The 24,145-nt window shown below is 43.0% G+C and overlaps 1 protein-coding gene across 7 annotated transcripts in view; it reads right to left on the bottom strand.

Moving 5' to 3' along the window:
• Window positions 1–24,145, bottom strand: part of LOC102972920 (palmitoyltransferase ZDHHC14) — a 532,612-nt gene that overhangs the window by 112,649 nt on the left and 395,818 nt on the right. Inside the window, exon 1 of one of the 7 annotated variants that reach the window (XM_042987402.1) lies at window positions 11,899–11,979. The exons of the other annotated variants lie outside the window; for them this stretch is intronic. Within the exon in view, the coding sequence (XP_042843336.1) occupies window positions 11,899–11,910 (12 nt within the window). The 5' untranslated portion in view covers window positions 11,911–11,979. Of the gene's footprint in view, window positions 1–11,898; window positions 11,980–24,145 lie in introns of those variants that run through there. 7 annotated transcript variants of the gene reach the window in all.

Here is a 24,145-nt window from a genome sequence, read left to right as displayed (position 1 = left end):
GAACGACCCTCCTCCGTGTTCTGACTAATGTATGTCCGAGTATTTAACTAGTTTTGATTTTTACATGAAGTTTTCAAACTACGGTCTCTTTATTGGCACAAGTTCATTTTTACTCTTAACTGCCCAGTGAAAGTCAATGAAGAAATGAGCGTCTCACTTCTGACTCCCAGCGCTGTGCCCTAACTGTACACGGCATCTACATCCACAGCAGCAACTACAACATTCAGTTAAAGAGATTCAAGTGTTTTCGCCCACTAGACTAGAAATTCTTTGACACTGGAAGAATATACATGCATTGTGCACCTACAGTATTTACAAGTTCTCAACAAAGCCTGTTGAATGAAAAACACACCCATGCACTTGAGTTTTGGTAGCACACTTAATATTTTCCATAAATATCCCCGGTATTTACGTATAATAATATTCTAATGTTAACCACAGACAGCAGGAAAATTAAATTTATTCCTTCTGTAACTAACAGTATATATTGTTTATGGATCCAACAAAAAGACTTTGGTGTAAATGCCAACAAAGATTTTAAAATACCTGTCTGGGTGTGCCTGAATGGCTCAGTTGGTTAAGCGTCCCACATTTGGTTTCGGCTCAGGACATGATCTCAGGGTTTCAAGAGTTCAAGCCCTGTGTCTGGCTCTGTGCTGGCAGCATGGAGCCTGCTTGGGATTTCCCCCATCCCTCGCCTCCCCCCCTCGTGCTGTCTCTGTCTCTCAAAATAAATAAATAAACTTAAAAAAAAAATTTTAAACAAGTATCAGTCTGTACCATTCTTTTTTTTTTTTTTAATCTTTTTTAAACATTTATTCTTGAGAGACAGAGCATGGGGGGGGGGAGGGGCAGAGAGAGAGGGAGACACAGAATCTGAAGCAGGCTCCAGGCTCCGAGCTGTCAGCACAGAGCCCGATGTGGGGCTTGAACTCACAAACCGCGAGACCATGGCCTGAGCTGAAGTCAGACGCCTAGCTGACTGAGCCACCCAGGTGCCCCTCTCTGTACCATTCTTATTCAGACACGTGCTAATTCTTAGGAATGGCACAGGCACATTATAGGAGCACAGCCAGCCTCTCACTCACAAAGCCATTTTCCAAAGCACACCCTTGCCTTTCATGCAGGAGTCCCAGACCAATCAATGCAATTATTCAAGGGTAGATTCTTCTAGTTCAGGGCTTATACTCAGCCTTTTCTCTGGCTTTAATAAATACTTGAAGAAAAATTTACTTTTTTAAGGCTTCTAAGGGGTCTTCCAAGGAAAGCTGAATAGTTGCTCAAAGGAAAACAGAAAAGTTGCATCTGATGAAATTCAAATTCACCAAAATTAATAGGTACATACTACACAAATAAGATTTAAAAAACTAGATTTACACAAATATCATAGATTATCTGAATCATAAAATAATTAAAAAAACAGGATTCTCTTACATAGTATTCCCCTCCAGTGAATTAAAGTCATTTTTTTTAACATTTATTTTTTTTTTTGACAGAGAGAGACAGAGACAGAGCATGAGTGGGGGAGGGGCAGAGAGAGAGGGAGACACAGAATCCGAAGCAGGCTCCAGGCTCCAAGCTGTCAACACAGAGCCCGACGTGGGGCTCAAACCCACGGACCGCGAGACCACGACCTGAGCCAAAGTCGGACGCCCAACGGACTGAGCCACCCAGGCGCCCCCCTCCTAGTGAATTAAAATTGTCATCATTATACAGCCACGTTAGGAACATACTATACAAAGCAAATAAATCTAGGCTGAATACTGTGAACTATAATGATAAACACAATTGTATGGCCTGTTTTTTAGCCAACTAAAAGCAACAGGAAAAGTTAATAACCAGCTACAGCCACCTCACCACCCTAACAGAGACCCATTTGCATACAATACAAATGACCCATCAACACAACACTGAAAAGTTACTGAAAACCACAAGCTGACAAGAAACTAAACAGTCTTTACTGGAGACTACTGATCTGATTTTCAGCATCACCTGAACCCAGTTAGACAGAAGAGTCCTTGAAACAAGAAACCATACTCACTGCTCACAGGTGCACTAGTGTGGCCCACCAGTTTTACAGCCCACGGATTTTAGGGATGAACCAAGAACAGAACTCAGGTTCTGATTCTTCTTTTTCCATCTTCCACACAGTGGTTCTCAAAGTGTCATGCCAAACCAGCAGCATCAACATCACCTGGGAGCTGGCAGAAATGCATGTTCTGGGCCCCACCTCCTGAATCTGAAACTCTGCGAAGCCCAGCAATTGTGATTTAACGAGCTCTCTGGGTGGGGGCTGTGATGCAGCCAGGGTACCACAGCTCTGCCATTAGTGCCTAAAACCTCAAAAACACGATCATAGCTCATAAAACATCCATATATTTCAGTAAGAATCCAATTTCTCCCTTAGATGAAAGCTTATTGCCACAGCCGTAATCTCTTTACAGCACAGATTGTTAATAAGGCAGAGAAGAGGGGAGTTTGAGGAAAAATAATTAATACTTGCATTTTAGAGAACTACCTATTACTTTCACAATACAAACTACAGAAACAGACATGAGATATTTTTATTTATCAAAAAGGGGAATGTTACAGATAGAGCAGTCAATACTAGAAGCAGCTTTAAATATCAGAATTTTAAAACACAATCTCCATATTCTTTGGTATCATCTTGGCTTTAACTGAGTAAGACAAATCAATATAATGTAACTACAGATCTCCGTAATCTAAAACCTACTGGATTTTCTAGGCTGGGGAGGCGGTTACAAGGACATTGAATGTGCTTTACTCACTGGGAAGGACAATCACAAGACAAAGTAGGTCTGACACACCAACGAAAAGGCTATAAAATCTTAAAATTCAACTCTTGACTCTAAAATCTTATGAAGGTGGGGAACGTAAGGAAGTGAAGAAAACCAGTCCAGCCCACAGGAGGCTAGGGAGCTCTGCTTCCTTCAAGCTCCTGAGGGAAAGGGCACCAGCAGGCTTTGGTTAAAAGTACAAAAGTATCTATAAAGCAGCAATTGTTAAGAACTTCAGTGCTGCTTTTTGGTAAGTTTTTAGTTATTTTTGAAAATTAAAAACCATACTTTCTCTCCTTTGGCAGAAGAAAATACAGTGCTTCAGGAAGTAAAATAAAATTTTTAGTTTCTATTTGTAATCCTGCATGCATTAGTATTTTTCTATTGAAGTGCCACTATTTATAAGCATTAATTAAAAACACTTTTTTCAGGGGTGCCTGGGTGGCTCAGTCGGTTGGGCGACCGACTTCAGCTCAGGTCACGATCTCGCGATCTCACGGTCCATGAGTTCGAGCCCCACGTCGGGCTCTGGGCTGATGGCTCAGAGCCTGGAGCCTGCTTCTGATTCTGTGTCTCCCTCTCTCTCTGCTCCTCCCCTGTTCATGGTCTGTCTCTCTCTATGTCTCAGAGATAAATAAACGTTAAAAAAAAAAAAAATTAAAAAAAAAAACAACAACACTTTTTTCATCTTACTATATACTTCAAAGCAAATTAAGAGAAGGTAGGTAAGTTTGGGAATCTGCTTTCAGGGCCCAATTAATGACAATAAGCTTTTAAATGGAAAAGAAAAAGAAAAAAAGAACTTGTTTTCCTCCTCATTACAAAAGCAACAAATATTCACTACTCAAAATCTTGAGAATTCAAAACAGGCTAAAAGATGAGAGAGAAGTTCCTGAGTGCAACCACCATGAGATAGACAAACAGTATTCACACCCGTATCTACATTTTCAAGCCCTCTTTCCTGAATCCGCATTAGAAAATATATTTAAACTGACATTTAACTGGTACATTTCACACAGCTCATTAATTTCTGACTGTCAACTCTCTTAGGCAAGGATCCAAATCTCATTCTTACTTCCAGTGTAAAAGGGGTACACAGACACTACTGAAGTACCTGCTGAACTGGACATTTGGGATCCTACAAGGCAGTCTGGACTTCCAGACTGTCAAATGTGTTCCAGAAGTATCTTAAAACTGACTGATGTAATAGAATAAGGGCAAAAATTCACTCGATGAATTAAAGAAAAAAAAATAGACATTTCAAGACTTCCGCTCCTTAGCAAGCCTTGCGGGCTTGAAAAACTGCATCAGGAAGGAGCCCCCACTGTGCCCGGAAGAAAGCCTGCAATCCAGGGGCTAGGACTTTGGTAAAGGCTCTTTGAGAGCGGGGATGAGGCCTTTCATGCTGACATCCCAAGTGCAGCGGAAGGACCTGGCTCTGAGATCCTTTGGAGTTCAAATGAAGGAGTCAGTGAATGATGAAGGGTATCGGCTCCCAGGATAAAGGTGCATTTATCTACCCTCCTTAACCCTAAAGTTTATATGTCTCTTTGACGCAAATAGCCACTAACAGGTGATTTTGCATCCTGCCTCTACAGGTAACGACACTATATGACTCCATTTTCAGAGACTAAAAATAGCTTAGAAGAATTGAGTCATACTGAATAACACCCTCAAACACTGCAGTTACAATATCTAAAAATGAATAAGAAGGGCTAAATCTACCATGTGCTTTGAACAGTCAACAAGGGGGGTGGGGAAGAAAAGAAACCCCAATTGGAAAGTGAAATATGGCCACAGTCTGTTGTTTTGATAGCTTAAGGTTTGGTTTCTACTAAAATGCTTAACTACTTTGCTTTTTCACCTTTTTTCCCTCCAAAGAAGAGGTTAACGCTGTGCGTGCGCACGTTCCCTTCCTTCACTTTACAGTCTGTTATAAAGATGCCCTGACTCGGATTTTATTCCGGCACACAGGGCAAGCCACCACCCCGAACCGCCCGCAGGCTGAAGCACTTAAGTGCTGAATAAAATATTAAAAGGAAAAGACGAGCACACACATAAATAAACACCTCTGAAAACACACCACTGAGTCAGCACAAAAGGAAAGGCTCTAGAGAGGTCACACAGGAAGGGAGTGCTTTCTCTCCTTGGAGAAAAATATGTGCTGAGCCACGATTCCACTCTAGGCGTCTCCTCCAAACCCTGAGTTTGAGACCCTGGAGACTCCGAGTTCGAGTCTGTGTGCTGAAGGCTACACCGGGGGAGGTAGGAGAGAAAGACTCCTGTATTGAGCTAGACACTGCGACCCCAAAAGGACTTCAATATAAAGGCCAAAGAGAGAACCTATTGTTCAAAAGCGGACAGCAAGGAAACCTGTTTTTTTCATAGGCCTGGAGTACAGGAGTAAGGGAAATCTCCCCAGACATCTGAGGTCTGTATTTTTGCCACCAGTATGGCTGGAAGCACTGAACCAGGAGTGAGAAAGTTAGAGTGACCACAAGAATGCAGTGTCCCTGGGAGACCGGCATAAGCAAAGACAAATTCTCTCTGGAAGACCTTGTAACTTTGATCCGGGCATTAAAATTCCCTCAGATGAAATTCCAAGGAAAATGAGCAAATCACAGAAACACACACACACAAGAAAACAAGGCACCATGAGTAAGAGTGAGCAGAACCAGATGCATGATTAGACTTCAGATACCAGAACAGACACAAACTATAAATGTTTAATATGCTGAACAGAAGCTTAAAAATGAGCTAAGAATGAGACTATTAAGAATGACCAAGCAGACTTGAAATCGAACCAAATATAATTTTTATTTATTTATTTATTTTTGAGACAGAGAGAGAGAGAGCGTAAGCCAGAGAGGGGCAGATAGAGAAGGGAAGCCACAGAATCCGAAACAGGCTCCAGGCTCTGAGCTGTCAGCACAGAGCCTGACGCGGGGCTCAAACTCACGAACCGCAAGATCATGACCTGAGCTGAAGATGGACGCTTAACCGACTGAGCCACCCAGGCGCCCCATGGAATCAAATGTAATTTCTAAAAACAGAATATAATTGAAATAAAAGCGATGGATAAAAGAGTAGATTACGCCCAAAGAAAGAAAAAGTAGTGAACTGCAGGTGAGAGCCAAAGAAATTATCCAGAATGCAGCACAAAGAAAACACGGCAGGTGGAAAGTAAAGAAGTTAGAGATGTGCTGGACCTTTTCGTGCTAATTAGAGCTCCAGAAAGAGAAAATGGGGAAGAGGGAACATTCATGAAATAACCATCTCTGGGAATTCTCTGCAACTGCTCTCCCCACTATGCAGCCATTAGCCACATGAGCCTATGTAAGTTAAAATTTAAAACACAGTTCCTTAATCGCACTAACCACATTTCAGATTCTCGTTAGTCACACGTGGCAGGTGGCTACCATACAGGACTGCACGGATGTAGAACATTTCCATCATCCTAGAAAGTTCTACTGAACTGCATTGTTCTAGATCTACTGAAATTCCCATCCTCGGACCCGACACCCCCGGCAAAGTTCAAGCTGTGTATATACAATTCACACATGGGCACACTAAGGTAAAACTGCAACGTACTGATGATATGTACTAATTAGAACTGCAATGTACTAATGATATAGGGAAGGTCTTAAACAGGCAGATCATCTTAAATGGACATCAGACCGCTCACTTCTTAGAAGGAACTCTGAAAGCCCAGAGAATAAAGGCGAATACTACCGTCGAATATGCTGAGCTAAACTGTCAACCAAGAAACCTATCTTTCAAGCATAGGGCAAAATACATTTTCACACATAAATGATTTGCCAACAACAAATCTTCCGCAATGGGAATTCCAAAGAATTCATTTTAAACAGAAGGAAAATTATCCCAGAAAGGAGTGAAATGTAAACAGAAATAGCAAAGATACAATAAAATTCGATTAAGTCTAAATAAACATTAACTATGTAGAAATAAAAATAATGTCCAATTTTTGGTGGAAAAGAATGACAATACTGGGCAGTAGCTGACTATATTGGGGGACATGATTGGAGTTATATATCTTAAGACCTTTTTGTAAATCAAAAGGAGGGCAATGATATTGAGTAACTTCAGACTTTAACTTAGAAATGGTAACATACATGCTTATGATAACCACTGGAAAAAAAAAAGTGACATATAGGACAAACCTTCCAAAAAACTGAGGTCAAGAGGAGTAAAATAAGAGGAAGGGGGGAAAAATCCTCAGGCAGTCCAGAGATGGTAACCAGAAATTCAAACATGTGAGCAAACACAAATAAAAACAGACAAAACTCTAGCCACAAAGATCACCAGGCTAGATAAAAAGGTAAAATTCAACTATAGGTTTTTATATACCAGGCAAATATTTACCAAAAGAAAGCTACTGAAACCACATGAACTTCAGACAAAATTGTCTTTATGAGAAAACATACTACTAGAGATAAAGAGGGTCCCTTCATAAGGATAAAAAAGTTCAAAGCACCTGGAAGAGGATACTAATTCTAAACTTAAAAAAAAATTTTTTTAACTTAAAAAAAAATGTTTATTTATCTTAGAGAGAGAGCAAGCAGGGGAGGGGCAGAGAGAGAGAGGGAGTCAGAGGATCTGAAGCAGGCTCTGTGCTGATAGCAGAGAGCCTGATGCGGGACTTGAACTCACTCACCAACTGTGAGATCGTGACCTGAGCACAAGTCTGACACTTAACAGACTGAACCACCAGGGCACCCCTAAACTTCTTAAATTTCTTAAATCCAGCATTTTAATATCTCCATCAAGTAGACAACAGATCAGCCAGATACAACAGATTTTGTAAGGATGCACATGTGACCAGTATAATAAATTCAATCTAATGGACATACACAGAATACAAATATATACGTCGATTAGCGGATACACTCTCTTCATGAACAGATGGCACATTTATGAAAACACACTACAGGACAGATACAACGGTAGCCTCAACAAATTTCCAGGTATGGTATTACTAGCAATCAGATTCCCTGGTCACAATGCAATTAAGTTAGAAATCATTAACAAAAAGGTAAATGGTAACAGCCTATACTTTTGGTAATCAAACACATTTCTAACAACTATGGGTTAAAGTCTCAGCAGTATGAGGTTTGTTCCAAACACCTGAAAACATAAGAACCAATAAAACTGAATTATTCGATTTCAAACACATGCTAGTACCTACGCTGTAGATGTGTATTGTCCATTGTGGATGTCTACTTAAAAAGGGAAAGTTTACTAAAATGCAGTGAACAAGAAAGACAGTTTACTGCTGAAAACAGTTTTCTTCAGCTATCACTTATGTCACTGGAATATCTTTTACTCTTTCAAACTGGACAGCAAGGAACCCAGGCAAGAAAATTCAACATTCATTCGTGCGGTAACAGTTTATCAAGAGCCTTGCCTGTGCCAGTCACAGAGGATTCAAAGTGAGGAAATACACACAGACCCAGCCTCCTGGGGCTGAGAGCTTCCTACAGGAGACGGTCACTAGACAAAATCACAGGTAAAATGGCAGCCCAGACGCACAATGTCACCCTGTAACAGAGGTCAGGGAGATCAGGAAAGGCTTTCTGGAGGAAGCATTGCTTTGAGCTACGACAGAAGGTGTTTAAAAAAAAAAAAAAAAAAAAAAAAAGGTACCTGGAGGGAAGAAGCCAGAGAACAGCATTCCAGAAAAGAAAGGAACAGCACAGGCAAAATTAAAAAGGTTTAGGTGGGCAAAGGAAAATTATTAATTTTCATATAGTCAATATAGAAACGGTGCAACAGAAAACTCTGCAAAAATTTTATGCTTCCTCATCTATTCCTTCCTTAATAAAAAAGTGGTTGACCTTTTTACTGTCAGAATTTTTGACTACACAAATACTACCCAGATATTCTATTTAGTAAGACCCTTAAAAAATTACGTACACAAAATTGAATAGTCAGCATTTTCTGTACAGTTTTTAAAAATAATCAAAACCAACTTGAATCCTTAAAGCTCTATTAGGAAGATGTTTCTATTCTTCCACTCAAAGAGGTTTTTGCTCAGGAGACATTACCAAGTATGTTTTCTGCTATTCTCACTAATGTATATCATGGAACAGTCCTGAGCAATTCACTCATTTCCCACCAGTATTTTCAACACTTCGCACCCACTTAATTCAACCAGGTAAGCACGAACACAAATGTTTAACTTTAAATATTGGAGCTAGAAAGTTGGGGGTGGGAATCCTCAGGGACTCTCAGAATCTTGTTATAATGATTACTCTTAAAAGTGATTATGTAAGCACAAAAGGAACCAAATTAGTTACCAAAGGTTAACTCTGACACGGAAATGACCGTGTTATAAGGCTGCGGATCAACTTCCATCAACTATTTTCATGCTTCTTTTGACACATATGGGCAAAAAAAGAAAAAATTTCTTTCTCATGACTTGATATATACGACTTATTTTACTCCTAAATCCACCATATGACTGTGATAAAATACAACCCTCTGAGGTTTCTAGTAGAAGCCAAGGCTTAAACACACTTATTAGCCCTTCACTGTATTCGTTAAGTGAGATAAGACTGGACTCAGAATAATGTACTTACTTAACAACTGAATTCAGCATCCTCCTGTGTAGCGATTAGAAACAGAGAAGATAATCTCTTTCTAATATGCAGTTACTGACTAACTTTCTTTGGCAGTGAAGAACTGCCCCATTAAAGTTTTTCTTCTAAAAGAGAATTTCTTTCTATTGGGAACATACCAGTGGATTTTGTTTTAAAAAAAAAAAAAATCACGACAGTTCAGAGATAACTGCATCTTGGGAAAAAACACGTAAGAAGAATACAAAAGAAAATTATATTTGCAGACAACTAAAGCCATTCTCTGGTAAACTCAAAGGGAAATGCAACACCACCTCACACACCCAGATGTCGTGTTTGTCATTACTTAAGGCTTCTAGCAAGAGCCTGAGCGCCCCGTGAGTCTCCGATTCCCTAAAAAGTTAGAAGTCATTACTTAGCAAGCTACATTCTCACCACCTACCCAATTAAAGAAAGGGAAGGAAAAACCCCAAACGACTCAGATGTCTGCAAAGGCAGGGGTGTGGCTGCAGGGGCGAGAGGAAACCAAGGACAACTTTCCTCTCTGGCAACAATGAAAAAATGACCCTGGTTTGACACAAGAATCATTAGGAAGTAGCAAAACCAGAGAACTGGGGTAGGGTCCCCTTTTAACAAGTGCTTCTTCGCTCCTCCTTTCTTTTTGAGAATGGAAGTGGCTTGTCATCACGTAGGCATGGTGCCGAATGCCATGTGGAACAGTGATTAGAAAGGTGCAGGACAGACAGACTTGGAATCATGGGAATTCGCCTCCAGTAGTGGAGATAAAGTAGGAAGTGCTTACACATGCTTTATGGCTTGGTTTAGTGAGGACACGTGCAAGTCAAGCTTACTACAAGAACCACTGTCCTTTTTCACTTTACAAAAAAACTCAGTTCAGTTTTATCAAACCAGTTTCATTACCTGGGTCCCACTGGAAGGAGGGGTACGGGTAACACGCATCAGCAGATCAGAGTGCAAAATACCACAACACTGACCACCACTGAACACAATCTACCACAAACAGCTTTTCAGGTTGCAAGATGAATGCAAAATAGGTCCGGTAATTGGTGATTTCTGGAATGGCTGGCAACAAACCTCAAAATCAAATCTCCTTAGAAATCCTTGGCTTGAGCTTTGTTTTTAAAGAGATCAACACAAAATTACATACGTTAAAAAGGTAGCAAGTTCTAAGACATCTAATAAAACCAAGGAAGAGTGCAGCCAATAACGTATTAACAAGCAGGTAATTATTTCAGTAACAGCACACAACAGGTTCCCCGGAGGAGAATCTTTTTTTCTTTTTTAAATAAACACTGCCCATAGTGTCAGAGCACAAAATGTAACAGACTGAAGTGACATCAGACAATCTGATCTTTCTAAGGGATTTCAAAATTTTTATCCTTTCCTAATTTATCCTGGAATCCAAAACAAAAACCCAACAACAACAAAAAATTAAGGTTTTCGCCAACCTAAAAGAAGCTCGGAGATTTCAAACATGAATATGGAAGAGGGTGCTGATGCTGTATAAAAGTGACATCACGAAAACTATTTGCAAAAGTCAAGCCATTCCTCAAACCACATCACTAGCTCTAGGAGGGGTCTCCTACCAGTAGTGCCCTATTCAGCGACTGTGACTTTCCCAGCTACTACTTTGCATGAAGAGCTAAAGAAAACGCCCCAGAAAGGGGGCGGGGGGAGGGTGGCTTGGACACACTCAGGTAGCAAAGGGTGACCGCTAATTCCACGAACAATACCCTGAAATAAGCAAACCACTACGCTTGGCCAATTACCAAGATCGAGCTAAAGTTCCACCACGTAATTGGGGCCTGGGCCTTTTTTTTTTTTTTTTTTTTTCAAGCAAACTCGTTACTGAAAGCACAGTCATTTCCCTCTTCGGATTTTATTCACGCTGGAAATACCATTCAAACTGAAAAGGTAGCAAAACAAAAGGAAAAAACAACAACAAGAAAAACGAAGGAAGTGGAGGCGCGGGGCGTTCGGTGTGCGGGTTCCCTCCGCGACAGCACTGGCTCGCGGGCCGTCATTTGAAATGTCCAGTCCCGTCCGCCGGGGCTCGGGTCCCCCAAAACCGGCCCGCGCCGCTGGGGTCCCACCCTCCGGCGGAGGGAGGGGCGCTTCTCGCGGCGGCGGCGGCGGCGGCGGCGGGCAGAGGACGCCACTCGGGGCAGGACCGGGGTATCCCGGCGGCCGGGCGGCTGCCCCGAACGAGCTCCGGGGCTGAGGGAACTTTCCCTCCCTCCGGCCCGGCCGCAGCCCACGCTCAGGCGCAAACTTTGCAGACGCCGCCGCTGGCGTCCGGGGTCCCGCCCCGCGACCCTCCCGCGCCGCGCGCCGAGCCCCCGAACGTCCGCGCCCCGCGTGACTGGGCCGCGCCGCGGCCGCCGCCACCGCCGCCGCCGCCCGCGCCCCCGGCCCCGACCCTCCCCCGCGCCGCCGCGGGCCCCAGCGGCCGGCCGGCCGGGCCTGCGCCGCGCGCCCCTCACCTTGGTGGCCATGGCGGGCGGCTCCCCCGGCCCGGGACGGCCGGCTCCTCTCCGGCGCCGCGGCTGTCGGCCCGAGGCGGGCGGGCGGGCGAGGGCGGCGGCGGCTACGGCTGGGCCCCGGCGCTGCGGCGGCGGCGGCTCCGCCTCGGCCCCGAGTCTCGGCGCTCAGGCCCCGCCGCTGGGCGCTCGGCGACTCCGGCCGCCGCCCGCTCCTCCAGTTCCTGAAACTCCCCGGCTGCGCGGCCCCCGCCCCTGCCGGCCGAGCCTCCCATTTACCGCGGCGTGCGCGGCGCGGCCGGCGGAAGCGCGCCCGGTGCCCTCGGCCGGCCCGGCCTCCTCTCCCACTTTCCGCCCCCGCCCCGAGCCTCCGCCCGGCCCGCGCCGCCGCCGCCGCAGCCGCCGCCGCCGCCGCCGCCGCCGCCTCCTAAGCCGGGCGCCCTTTGTTCCAGCGCCGGCCGCGTCCCGAGAAGCGGCCGGGCCTGGGTCGGCGCCCCGCGTGGCTGCCCGCGGGAAAACTTCAAAGGGTGTGAGGATTCGCTTGGGTCCCCCTGCCTGGAGGACCGGTCCGACTGCCTCCCGCAGGACCGGCGCCGTAGGCCGCGTCCGAAGTTTCTTGTGGCCGGTGCACCCGATGCACTCCACGCCCTCCTGGCAGGGCCAGAGTCACCCACGGGGATCTCTGCTCCGCTGGGGAGTGATGTGGAGCCGGTTGTGCTCTTGGCTGCGTAAAATAAGTACTAAAAAGCCAGGGCGGAGGGAGGCAATGGCTTCCCGGTCCCACTGGCCCTGGGGAGGGAGCAAGATGGAGTCACTCATGTCAAGTAGTGACCCAAACAGGAAAGCAGCCAAGGGCCCTGCAGCTGTGACCAGCTATCTCCCAAACCAACACAGACTGGCCGCACTAAGGGCTGATAAACAATAAGGCCACAGAACCTGGAAGAACCAGGGGCTGATAATCACTAGAACCAGAAGAGGCCTGCGAAGGCCCAAGCCTGATTAAACTGCTTTGAGAGGGAGGACGGCCAACGGTCAGCCTCTCCAGACGCTGACCCTCCCACGTGTGGCCACATTGGAGAGGCAGCTGCCCCCAGAGGTTCTGCCTGGTTGATCTCTGAAAATGACAGAGATCCTCCGCGGCTCGAACAATCAGCGGTAAGCAGGAGAGCTGACCCGGACGAGACTGCCGCCCCACCTCAACTGCGCTCAGGGACTGCCTTCGCCTTTGGTTTGTTCACTTCTTACCTTCATGGCATTTCGTTTGTTGTGTGCCTTTGTATTATATCTCATCTTGTGTGACGTGTATGAAGCCAAGTTAAATGCATAGTGAAATGTCATTGAGTTTAAAATCCTGAACCTGCTTGACAATTGTTAACCTTGCTGTGTGATTGAATAAGGCCAGCACTGTGGAAAAGGCACAACTGGTGTACAGGCCTTTACGACTCGCCTAAGTTGGCTGAGTTGTCAGAATGCTGTGTCACTGACTCACTACGTGTTTTTAGAAAACTTGGAAGAATTGGGGGGAAAAAAACTCCTTGAGTCTTGCTGGAATTGGTGATAGCAGAATTAAAAACAGTAAGTTGGGGATAAATTTGTGTGAAAATAGAATTTCCACGTGTTTTGCTGGGGGTGAGATCCTAAGGTATTGGCACAGGCAGGTGAAATGGAGACCAGCTGTGTGCAGGAGGCGGTTAGCAGCAGAAGCCTGGCTTCCCCCTTTTGCAAGCGGGGCAGGAGGTAGAAGTAGCTAAAGCCAAAACCGAGGGACACCACCTAGAAAGGCACTTGGAAGCTTATGAAAAATTGAACCATTCAGAAGCATTGCAAAAATGTATGTCACTAGGGGCCAAAATAATCTACAACCTGAAGGAAAGAAAGACAGGGACAAAAACTGTGTAGAAACCTATAGACATATCCCAGGTATATGGGAGAAATAGAGCTCTACGTAGTTAAGAAATTGTATATAACAGCTGCTAGAATACAAGAAAGGAAGAAAAATGTGGGCACCAGGTAAATGCCTAAAAATGAAGGTGGAAATTCCCAGAGGTCAGACATCCTACTTTGTGTAGAAGATCTGGGTTACCCCCACAGAACTAGAAGTCAGAAAGAGGCTCACAACTGGGACCCCATGTAATCATGGATCTGAAGGATACTCAGAGTGTAAAACTGTTAATGTCCCCAGCTCCCCCTACAGAGGTTCCCGTCTTGCTAATGAAAACCACCTTGCAGCTAGACCAGGACCAATAAAAGGGCAAGGAGCTAGCTAACAGAATAAAAAGCAAGGCCAAATCGATGAATGATTTGAGTTTAAATTGTTTTTTGAAGTGTATTTTTACTATTTTGAAAGAGCGAGCAGGGAGGGGCAGAGAGACAGAGAGAATCCCAAGCAGGCTTACACTGTCAGCCTAGAGACTGATGCAGAGCTCAGACCCATGAACTGTGAGATCATAACCTGAGTCAAAATGAAGAAGCCCACTCTTAACTGACTGAGCCACCCAGGTGTCCCAATAATTTGAATTTAAAAGACAGACTACCTTCGGGACCCCATCCTGAGGACCCAGGAGACTATGGTAACTCCAGGGTGGGGAGGATGATTATCGAAGCAGACCTATAATTACAAGCAAAAGAGTGGTAGATTATAATCATGGGCCAGGACAACCAATAGAAGCATCAGAAGATAGAGAATATACTTGCGCTGAGCTTCAGAAGATCAGGACAGATTTCTGTTAAAAACCTATCTGATGTAGACTGGCTCCTCCATGTGTGGGATAGTGGAGCAAACACGATTGCACTGTCAGGTGCACAGATGCATCAGGTATCTTCTTTTTTTTTTTATGTTTTTATTTATTTTTGAGACAGCATGAGCAGGGGAGGGGCAGAGAGAGAGGGAGACACAGAATCCAAAGAAGGCTCCAGGCTCTGAGCTGTCAGCACAGAGCCTGACACGGGGCTCAAACTCATGGACCGCGAGATCATGACCTGAGCTGAAGTCTGATGCTTAACTGACTGAGCCACCCAGGCGCCCCATCTGGTATCTTCTTTAGCTGAAAACCCCTCATTAAACCATTCAGTTATGGAAATACATAGAAAGATCACATAAGAACACATGCATTATTCAAATGGTTCAAAAAGAAATCTCAGGGTTACTTAGGAAATAAAAGAGCATTGCAATGATGCATCATATATAAACAAATGATAGACAAATATGGGTATACTGCACCAATAGACACATACAAACCCACTACATTTAATTTTATAATACAAATAGATTTCGTAGGATGGTGAAATCACAGTTATCTATAGAAGCTTGCCACAACCATGGTATACATATATACAGGACTGGGGATAGCTACGGCTGCCTCTAGCCCCTTAGCCCATGCAACAGGAAGAACTCTAAAATCATGGGCACCAATAACTGTAGAAAGCGACCAGGGAACTTATTTTACAGCCACCTCAGTTCAAAAAGCTCTGTGATCTATAGAACTTAGAATGGAATTGCCACCTAGCCTGTAACCCTACATCTGCTGGATATATAGAGAGATTTGGTGGATTATTAAAAAGACAATTAACAATTGATAGACAAGGGAGTTTTCAACAGGCCATAGATATGGCTTACTTTGTGCTAAATCAAAGAGAGACACTACAAAAAGATATCCTTATAAGATCTTAAACACTTCTGCCCCAGATATAGGAGAAAGGGAGACACCAGTAGACACACCCAAACTTCTATATAAGGTAGCACCTAAACTGAGGGACAGTTCTGTCTCCTTACAAATTACTGTTGCTCATAGACATGGAAAGCTACTAGATCACAGGGGCCAAAGGACCGCTGCGACTTAAGAAAATCCGGGATCCTTTCCCCATGGGCATACTTGAAGAATAATCGGAGGGGGGCGCCTGGGTGGTTCAGTTTAAGCATCCAACTTCAGCTCAGGTCATGATCTTGCAGTCCAGGAGTTCAAGCCCTGTATCGGGCTCTGTGCTAACAGCTTAGAGCCTGGAGGTTGCTTCAGATTCTGTGTGTGTGTGTGTCTCTCTCTGCCCCTCCCCTGGTCATGCTCTGTCTCTCCCTCTCTGTCAAAAATAAATACACATTAAAAAAAATAGGGGTACCTAGGTGGCTCAGTCAGTTAAGTGTCTGACTTCAGCTCAGGTCATGATCTCACGGTTTGTGAGTTCGAGCCCCCCCGTAGGGCTCTGTGCAGACAGCTTGGAGGCTGGAGCCTGCTTCGGATCCTGTGTCTCCCTCTCTCTCTGCCTTCCCCCACTCATTCTCTGTCTCTCTCTCAAAAATAAATACACATTAAAATTTTTTAAAAAAAGAATTGGAGGAGAAGTGCATTCTAGTTAGAATCCTACTATGTGGCATTATACTTTGGCTAATAACCGGCACGCTCATATGGGCATTATATATTACACAAGCGTGCCAGGCACATGTAAAACACAACAGTCCCCATATTATAGACTAGAAAACTGCTATATACTGCATCTAATCTGTGTGTTCTTGCTCACTTGTACAGTCACTATAAGACAAGTGATACTCCTGCACACGAATTGCATCATCGATTAGGATACAAATATGCAGCGTTGATCTAGTTTCGTGGCAGTGATGCTGCTGGGGGTAGTATTTCTATTAATTACCAATATCGTCCTGATTTTTTGTCTTACTGAACTAACAGGACCCACCTACTGTGCAGAAACCTAGTTAACTACACTAGGTTAACTAGTTAAACTTAGTTTAGTTAAACCTAGTTTCATTAGCCTAACTAGTCAAACCTAGTTAACTAATTAATGCCTAATTAACAAAGCATTAAAAGAATAAGATTTTCCACATCAGGATCAAGAGGGAGATGCACCAAATTCCAGACTCTGCCCTATCAGACTCCCCAGTATCTCCTGACAATGATCTAGACTTGGCACAAATAACATGGGAAGACGATCCAGAGATTACCCTGCTGCTAGAAGCAGCCAGGAAGATCTCTCAGAGCTCTTGGAAGACAATGTCGGATGATGACACCTGGTCACAGCAGGTACGTGCTGATTCACATGAGTGCCAAGATGTGCTGACTCCCATGAGGCATACTAATTTTAATGATTGCTTCTTTTTTTTTTTTAATGTTTACTGATTTTTGAGAGAGAGACAGAGTGGGAGTAGGGGAGGGGCAGAGAGAGAAGGAGACACAGAATCCGAAGCAGGCTCCAGGCTCCGAGCTGTCAGCATAGAGCCCGACGCGGGGCTCGAACTCACAAACCTCGAGATCGTGACCTGAGCCGAAGTCAGACGCTCAACCAGCCGAGCCACCCAGACGCCTCTAATGATTGCTTCTTGACTGAACTAGCAGCAGCACTAGGAACTTTACAAGGACTAGTGGAGGTCACACACATAAGTCACTTAATTGATACTTGTTGGCTTTTAAGATTCTATCGTCAATATATACAAGGGCTGATTAGTCAGAGAGCTAATAGAGGACATTATTCTAGGCTGGAAACATGTATCACATGATTACCAAGATTTGGTGGCCAGTTTTATGTGTCTTCATCATAAGTACAGCCACTAACCCAATGAGCACAGGAGACACCAATAAGACACCAGATCCTGATTACAACATAACTTTCCCTATACCACAAACCCAGCCCACACCAAAAGTCAATTTTTCAAATCATGTCCCAACCATACCAGGACTGCCTGAACACATACCAGGCTGTATTTTTTACAATAATATCTCTCTGTTTTGAGAGCTAATTACATACATGCTTGATTCCAGTAGGGCTCAAACAGCAACTTTAAGACCCTTTTGCACTTACAGTGATATTAAGCTTTGCCAACAAATTTTTGCTCTACCTTACAAACCGTACCCCTTTATGGAGCTATACATAGAATATAGATCACACACCAGATCACTGCAGACAAAATACGATAAAGTGTAAAAGACCAGAATTAATGTTCATTCAGTGAAGACTTTAATAATATCTCAAACAGGGGCACCTGGATGGCTCAGTTGGTTAAGTATCCAACTTCAGTTCAGGTTGTATCTCACGGTTCAGAGTTCGAGTCCCACATCGGGCTCTGTGCTGACCGCTCAGAGCCTGGAGCCTGCTTCGGATCCTGCGTCTCCCTCTCTCACTGTCCCTTCTCCGCTCGTACCCTGTCGCTCACTCTCCCTCTCAAAAATAAAATAAAACTTTATTTGTAATATGAGTGGCATATTGGTTTGAGGGTTTTTTTTTTTAATTTTTTTAAGTGAAGACATGGAATTAACCACTTCCATGGAATTTTAAAACATTAGGATTGTCCTACATAATCTCACCACCAAACAAGGAGCCATACACTGCAAGATATCCGAACATCCCATTGGATGAATATTATTATACACTCATACAAATCCTTTGGTAACACGTGGCGTCAATTTTTGTACCAACCGCCTATGGAACAAGAGGATGTATGGGATGAATATGAGTATCTCAAAACTACTCATACTAAACCCTCATTATATCATTTCCACCCTTTCACCCACTCCTAGACAAGCTTCCAATGCCAACTGGGTACCTGAAGGATTATAACATCATATCCACAAACAAGATTGTTACATATTATGACTATTATTTAACAGATCCCATTGTTTGGCAATTTTGGCACAAGACATGAAGATTCACAATGTAATAATACACATTGTACTTGGTAGGCCAAGGCTTCATCAACCTGAGGAAATTTATACAAGAGGAAATGGAACATTTGCACCCACAAAATTAGATTGGAAATTAAAAATAGGACCAACCTTGCTTACATAGCCAGAGCACCACTTCACACATCAAGCTAGACCTGATTTACATGTACCCCAAAACACACATTATCATATGGAACAATTATGACATAATTGGACATTGGCATGCCCGAGAGGCTTGAAAGGTAATTTTACCACACACCTACACGGGGACAAAGCTGCAAGACGAATGCTTTTCAAACCGGTTCTCTTATGCTTTCAACTGAACCTTACAGCACCACACACCGAGGGATATTTTTACATAGAATATTCAGAGAACCAGAACCTAAACTACCCATTTGGAACAATTCAGACTTTAAAACATTGGTTTACAGGGCATGGGCATTGCCCCGATGGACTAGTAAATTGCTTTGAGCAGGACCTCTAGGCTCAGATTCAACTGTTGACACCTTTTACATACCAAGTCATAACGGAATGGAATCACAAATCTTGAACAACACCGCGATCAGGTAACTCCCACTTAATGGTACAGCTGAGTTGAAGTTACGCTTCAATAATGCAGGATATAGTATACCATGGAATGGTGACACAAACAAAGGTTACACATGGATGCCACACAACACCTCCGTCATTAAAGACATCTTCACAAAATATGTCATTATGGCACCATGTCCCCATGGAAGGGACTTGTCCTCTAGCAGTAACACTTTCGGACACAATCCAGGCTTATCAAAATTTAGAGGCAACATTACATGGTGGAATATTTCCAGAGACAATGTTTATGGCTTTAACGACTATCTGTTACGGAGTCCCCTACTGCACAACTTACTAACTGCCAGTTAATATGACAAAATGTGGGCAATCTGGGTACCCAGTAGTTAAAACAATGGTTCCCAGAACAGTCTGTGACACACCTATACAATTATACTTAAATGAGTTTTAGCACAGAAGAGGTAAATGGGGCATAAGATCTTTACTTGTGATCATACTCTAGATAATTTTAATAGCCTTGCAGCTCGGAGTCCAGCTATGTTAGGTCCTTTTACACCTTCGTGGTATAAGACACAAATCAATTACTCCAACACAGATCCCACCTAAAATACAGGTTTTGTAAACAGCTTAAAATAAATGACACATATAATGCTACCTTAATATCAAAATCTGCAGCAATCTATATAATACAACAAAGGAAGTAATCATGCTGGTTTGTCCATTAGAACAACTAGATGCAATATATTTTTATGACCTCTGGTTAAAAAAACCTCAATTACACAAGGAAGATCACCAGCATGGTAGGATATATTGGGAACTGATTTTAATGCAAATTTAGTAACACTAATTAGTAACATTGACATAGATTGAACCAGGTATGCAACAATATTTCTTTTCATTGATCCAACCATCAGTTGCATGGTGGGTAGAACACACATGCTTGGCACAGCATCCTATCTATGAGAATAGATCCAGAACGGATTCATCGATACCAACTTACATGGCTAAAGGAGTTGCCTTTGACAAATGTGGTGTATCACCCAACAGCCCAGGCCCATGTATTATTGAGAGAGGATTTTAAATACTACACATCGTATGAGAACTTTCCATTGGAAACCACAACAGGTACGTGGCATTACCAAACCAACATGGAAAATCCTCAAGCCAAATATGTTTGAACCTGTATTACTTAACCCAGTGAGAATTGTATATAAACTGATGCCACAGAGAGTTGAAATAACAAGAAGAATAATTCAATTTGTTCTATATACAGCCTGAATGTAAAATTTATGCAACAGAAATAGGAATGACCACCCAGGAATTGCCTGACTCACCACCCATTGATAAAATTAGACTTAAAAAACTACAATTCCTGGTACGACTGGGTATCATCGCTAACTTAATTATCTCTGGGATACAAGAAGCAGAAATCCACACTATTAAGCAGGAGCTATTTGCATTTTAAAAAAAAACATGTTCACCCCTTGTCTAATGCAGTGGGTAGCTTAGGTTCCAAGATCTCCTCAGCATTCAGAGAACTACGATCCATGATCACCATGCTTACCAACTGGAATTTAACTATGACACTGACCGTAAGGGCGAGGTCCTCCAGCAAAATTTATTCAATCTTAGAAATTTCTACATAAAAGAACAACGAAAAAATGGCTGCTGCATGGGGTACCCGGGTGTCTCAGTCGGTTGTGTCCAACTCTTGATTTTGGCTCAGGTTATGATCTCATGGTTTGAGAGCTCGTGTCCCTCATTGGGCTCTGCGCTGACAGCGTGAAGCCTGGTTGGGATTCTCTCTCTCTCTCTCTCTCTCTCTCTCCCTTATACCCGCTCTCTCTCTCTCTCAAAATAAATAAATAAACTTAAAAATGGTTGCTACAGAATCAGTAACCTACTAGAGAAAGCATGGAATGATATCAGAAACATGACTTAACAGGGGAAATGTATTCTTCTGACTGGACAGAGTCTGTTTATAGTTAGACACTTCCAGGCCATCAGGTTGACAATACAGAACAATATATATAAACTTTCATTGTTGAGACTATTAGGTGGTCAGAGCCCATTAGCATATAACACATACGCCAAACCACAACAAGTACATGGTAACACATCACTTTTGACAACACATGCGCCCTTATGGATTGATGGGTATTTACTACCTGGAGATATTTGCCTGAACTGTAAATCAATGCTAATCTTCATCCTCTAACAACAACCTGCACAAAAAATTTATTCTTAGACCTGGGACACTTTTCAACTGGAAATGATACCGTCGTCACCATAGACAAAGAATGTATTAAAATATTATATGCTCTTAATGTGACATTTAATAATGTTACCAAAATGGATACCTTTATCTCAGAATATCCACATAAGAATTTTCCAACATCCTCTCATACTAAGGTAACAGTTACCTTGAGTAAAAACTGATAAGATCGATAAACTTTGGATGAAAACTTAGAAGAACTTGGAGCAGCCCACAAAACCTCGACCAGGAAGCTAACCCTGTGAACGTCATTCACGCGGCCTCAGCACTCATTGACACAAACCTAGCCACACTGAGCAAAAGTATTCAAAGCTTACACGATAAATGTTCCTTTCTAGAATTGCTAAAGAAACCTTTCAGATACGTCATTTGTTCTAGTTCATGGTCTCACTATAACACTTTAAAATGCTTAAAGATGGGTGGAATTATTTCTCTCCTCATATTTGAGAATCCATTAAGGAAACCCTTCTACTGCTTTTGGCTATTATTTTTGCTATTTTATTAAAAATGCTATTAGCATGTTATGCACCTTCAGGCTTAAGAAGGGAAGATTACAAAAAGACTCTGATTTAACCATACCCTTGCTTTGCTTTTCTGTATGTGCCGTGAGCCTACGTCAAAGATTTCATATATATTTTTGGACTTCTGTCTACCATACTTGATGGTATGATTTTCACTGGATTTATTTGCTTTGTTGATTTGTTAACTTACCTTAATCGAATTCAGATTTAGTTTGGTTTCTGACTTGACTCAATTCTTCTTAGATATGACTCTGAGTTTGAATTTTGATTCTGACTTGACTTTACAACCTGACTTAATTGATATTTTATTTAATCCTTCATTGATTTTGCCTTACTCTAAATTGATTTACCTCTATTTGATTCAGTTTATTTTATCTAACTTGTTTTGATTTGTTGTGATTTTCATTTTATGATGTCGATTGACATTTCATATGATTTGAGATTGATTTGATTTTGTTTGATTTTCATTGGAACCATGAGTGTATGACTTAGATTTGCCTTTATCCATAGCAGAATAAAACCATACTGCTGACCTGGTTAAAAATTTATTTGATTGCTGTACAGCCCTTACGACTAGTCAGGAGTAATCACGGGATGGGATGTAGAGAGCAAGATGGAGTCACTCATGTCAAGTAGTGACCCAAACAGGAAAGTAGCCAAGGGCCCTGCAGCTGTGACCAGCTGTCACCCAAACCAACACAGACTGGCCGCACTAAGGGCTGATAAACAATAAGGCCACAGAACCTGGAAGAACCAGGGGCTGATAATCACTAGAACCGGAAGAGGCCTGCGAAGGCCCAAGCCTGATTAAACTGCTTTGAGAGGGAGGACGGCCAACGGTCAGCCTCTCCAGACGCTGACCCTCCCACGTGTGGCCACATTGGAGAGGCAGCTGCCCCCAGAGGTTCTGCCTGGTTGATCTCTGAAAATGACAGAGATCCTCCGTGGCTCGAACAATCAGCGGTAAGCATGAGAGCTGACCCGGACCAGACTGCTGCCCCACCTCAACTGCGCGCGGGGACTGCCTTCGCCTTTGGTTTGTTCACTTCTTACCTTCATGGCATTTCGTTTGTTGTGTGCCTTTGTATTATATCTCATCTTGTGTGACGTGTATGAAGCCAAGTTAAATGCATAGTGAAATGTCATTGAGTTTGAAATCCTGAACCTGCTTGACAATTGTTAACCTTGCTATGTGATTGAGTAAGGCCGGCACTGTGGAAAGACACAACACGCTTTTATTGCATGTTCGAGACACCTTCCAAGGAGGTTCTGTCTCCGGCCTGGAGGTTACCACAGGCTGTGATCCCAACTGGAACTTCTGGGCCGAGACACTTGGGGATTTTGTTCTGAGATGTCCAATTAACCTCCTCCTAGACTCTCAATAAATTTAAAAATGCCTCAGGGCTCTGGAGGTTTGAGGGAGATACAACAGGTTTCCTAAAGTGGAAATGAGAGGTCTAAAATTTTCCTTTTTTTTTTTTTTTTTTTGAAAATGTTTCTCTTCAGAGTTGGATATATGGGTTTTATTAATAAATGAATGACTCAAATTGAGTGGCAAGAGTTTGACTCCAGTACAAAAGACATGACTGGAAGATGTATCTTAATTAGTATATTAGTCTAGTACATTTTGTTTTTATTATCAAGGATATATATGTTAAAACAGACGGCTATCAGATAGGATCAACATTAGGCTAGGAAAGCAGTATTTAGAGTTCATGTCAAATCTGTGTCCTCTGAAAAATATCCTATCTGACCTCCAGGATTTCATTAGTTACATTCAACAATGGACTTTAAAATGGATATGGCACAGGGCCCCTGGGAGGCTCAGACGGTTAAGTGTTCAACTTTTGATTTCAGCCCAGCTCATGATCTTGCGGTTCTGTGAGTTCGAGCCCTGAATCGAGCTCTGTGCTGACAGCATGGAGACTGCTTGGAATTCTTTCTCTCCCTCTCTCTCTGCCCCTCCCTTGCCCATGCCCACTCTCTCTGTCTCTCTCTCAAAATAAATAAATAAACTTAAAAAAAAAAAAAGAACATGGCGCTATAGAGCACTGTGAATGTTTGTTTGCTGAGCTCGTGACTGAAGCTATAATCATCATAATATAAACAGTCTTTCCTAAGTAAAAAGGGAAGTTGGAGACCAGCATTCATTGACAGCCTACTGCTGTAAAGCTCTCACATGCCTTAATCCCATTTGGTCCTTATAAGAAACCTTTTTTTTTTTAATTTTTTTTTTAACG

The sequence above is a fragment of the Panthera tigris genome, chromosome B2 (genome assembly GCF_018350195.1).
Source record: "Panthera tigris isolate Pti1 chromosome B2, P.tigris_Pti1_mat1.1, whole genome shotgun sequence".
Taxonomy (NCBI): domain Eukaryota; kingdom Metazoa; phylum Chordata; class Mammalia; order Carnivora; family Felidae; genus Panthera; species Panthera tigris.
The sequence above is the reverse complement of the archived record's forward strand: the minus strand, read 5'-3'. Positions and strand labels throughout refer to the sequence as shown.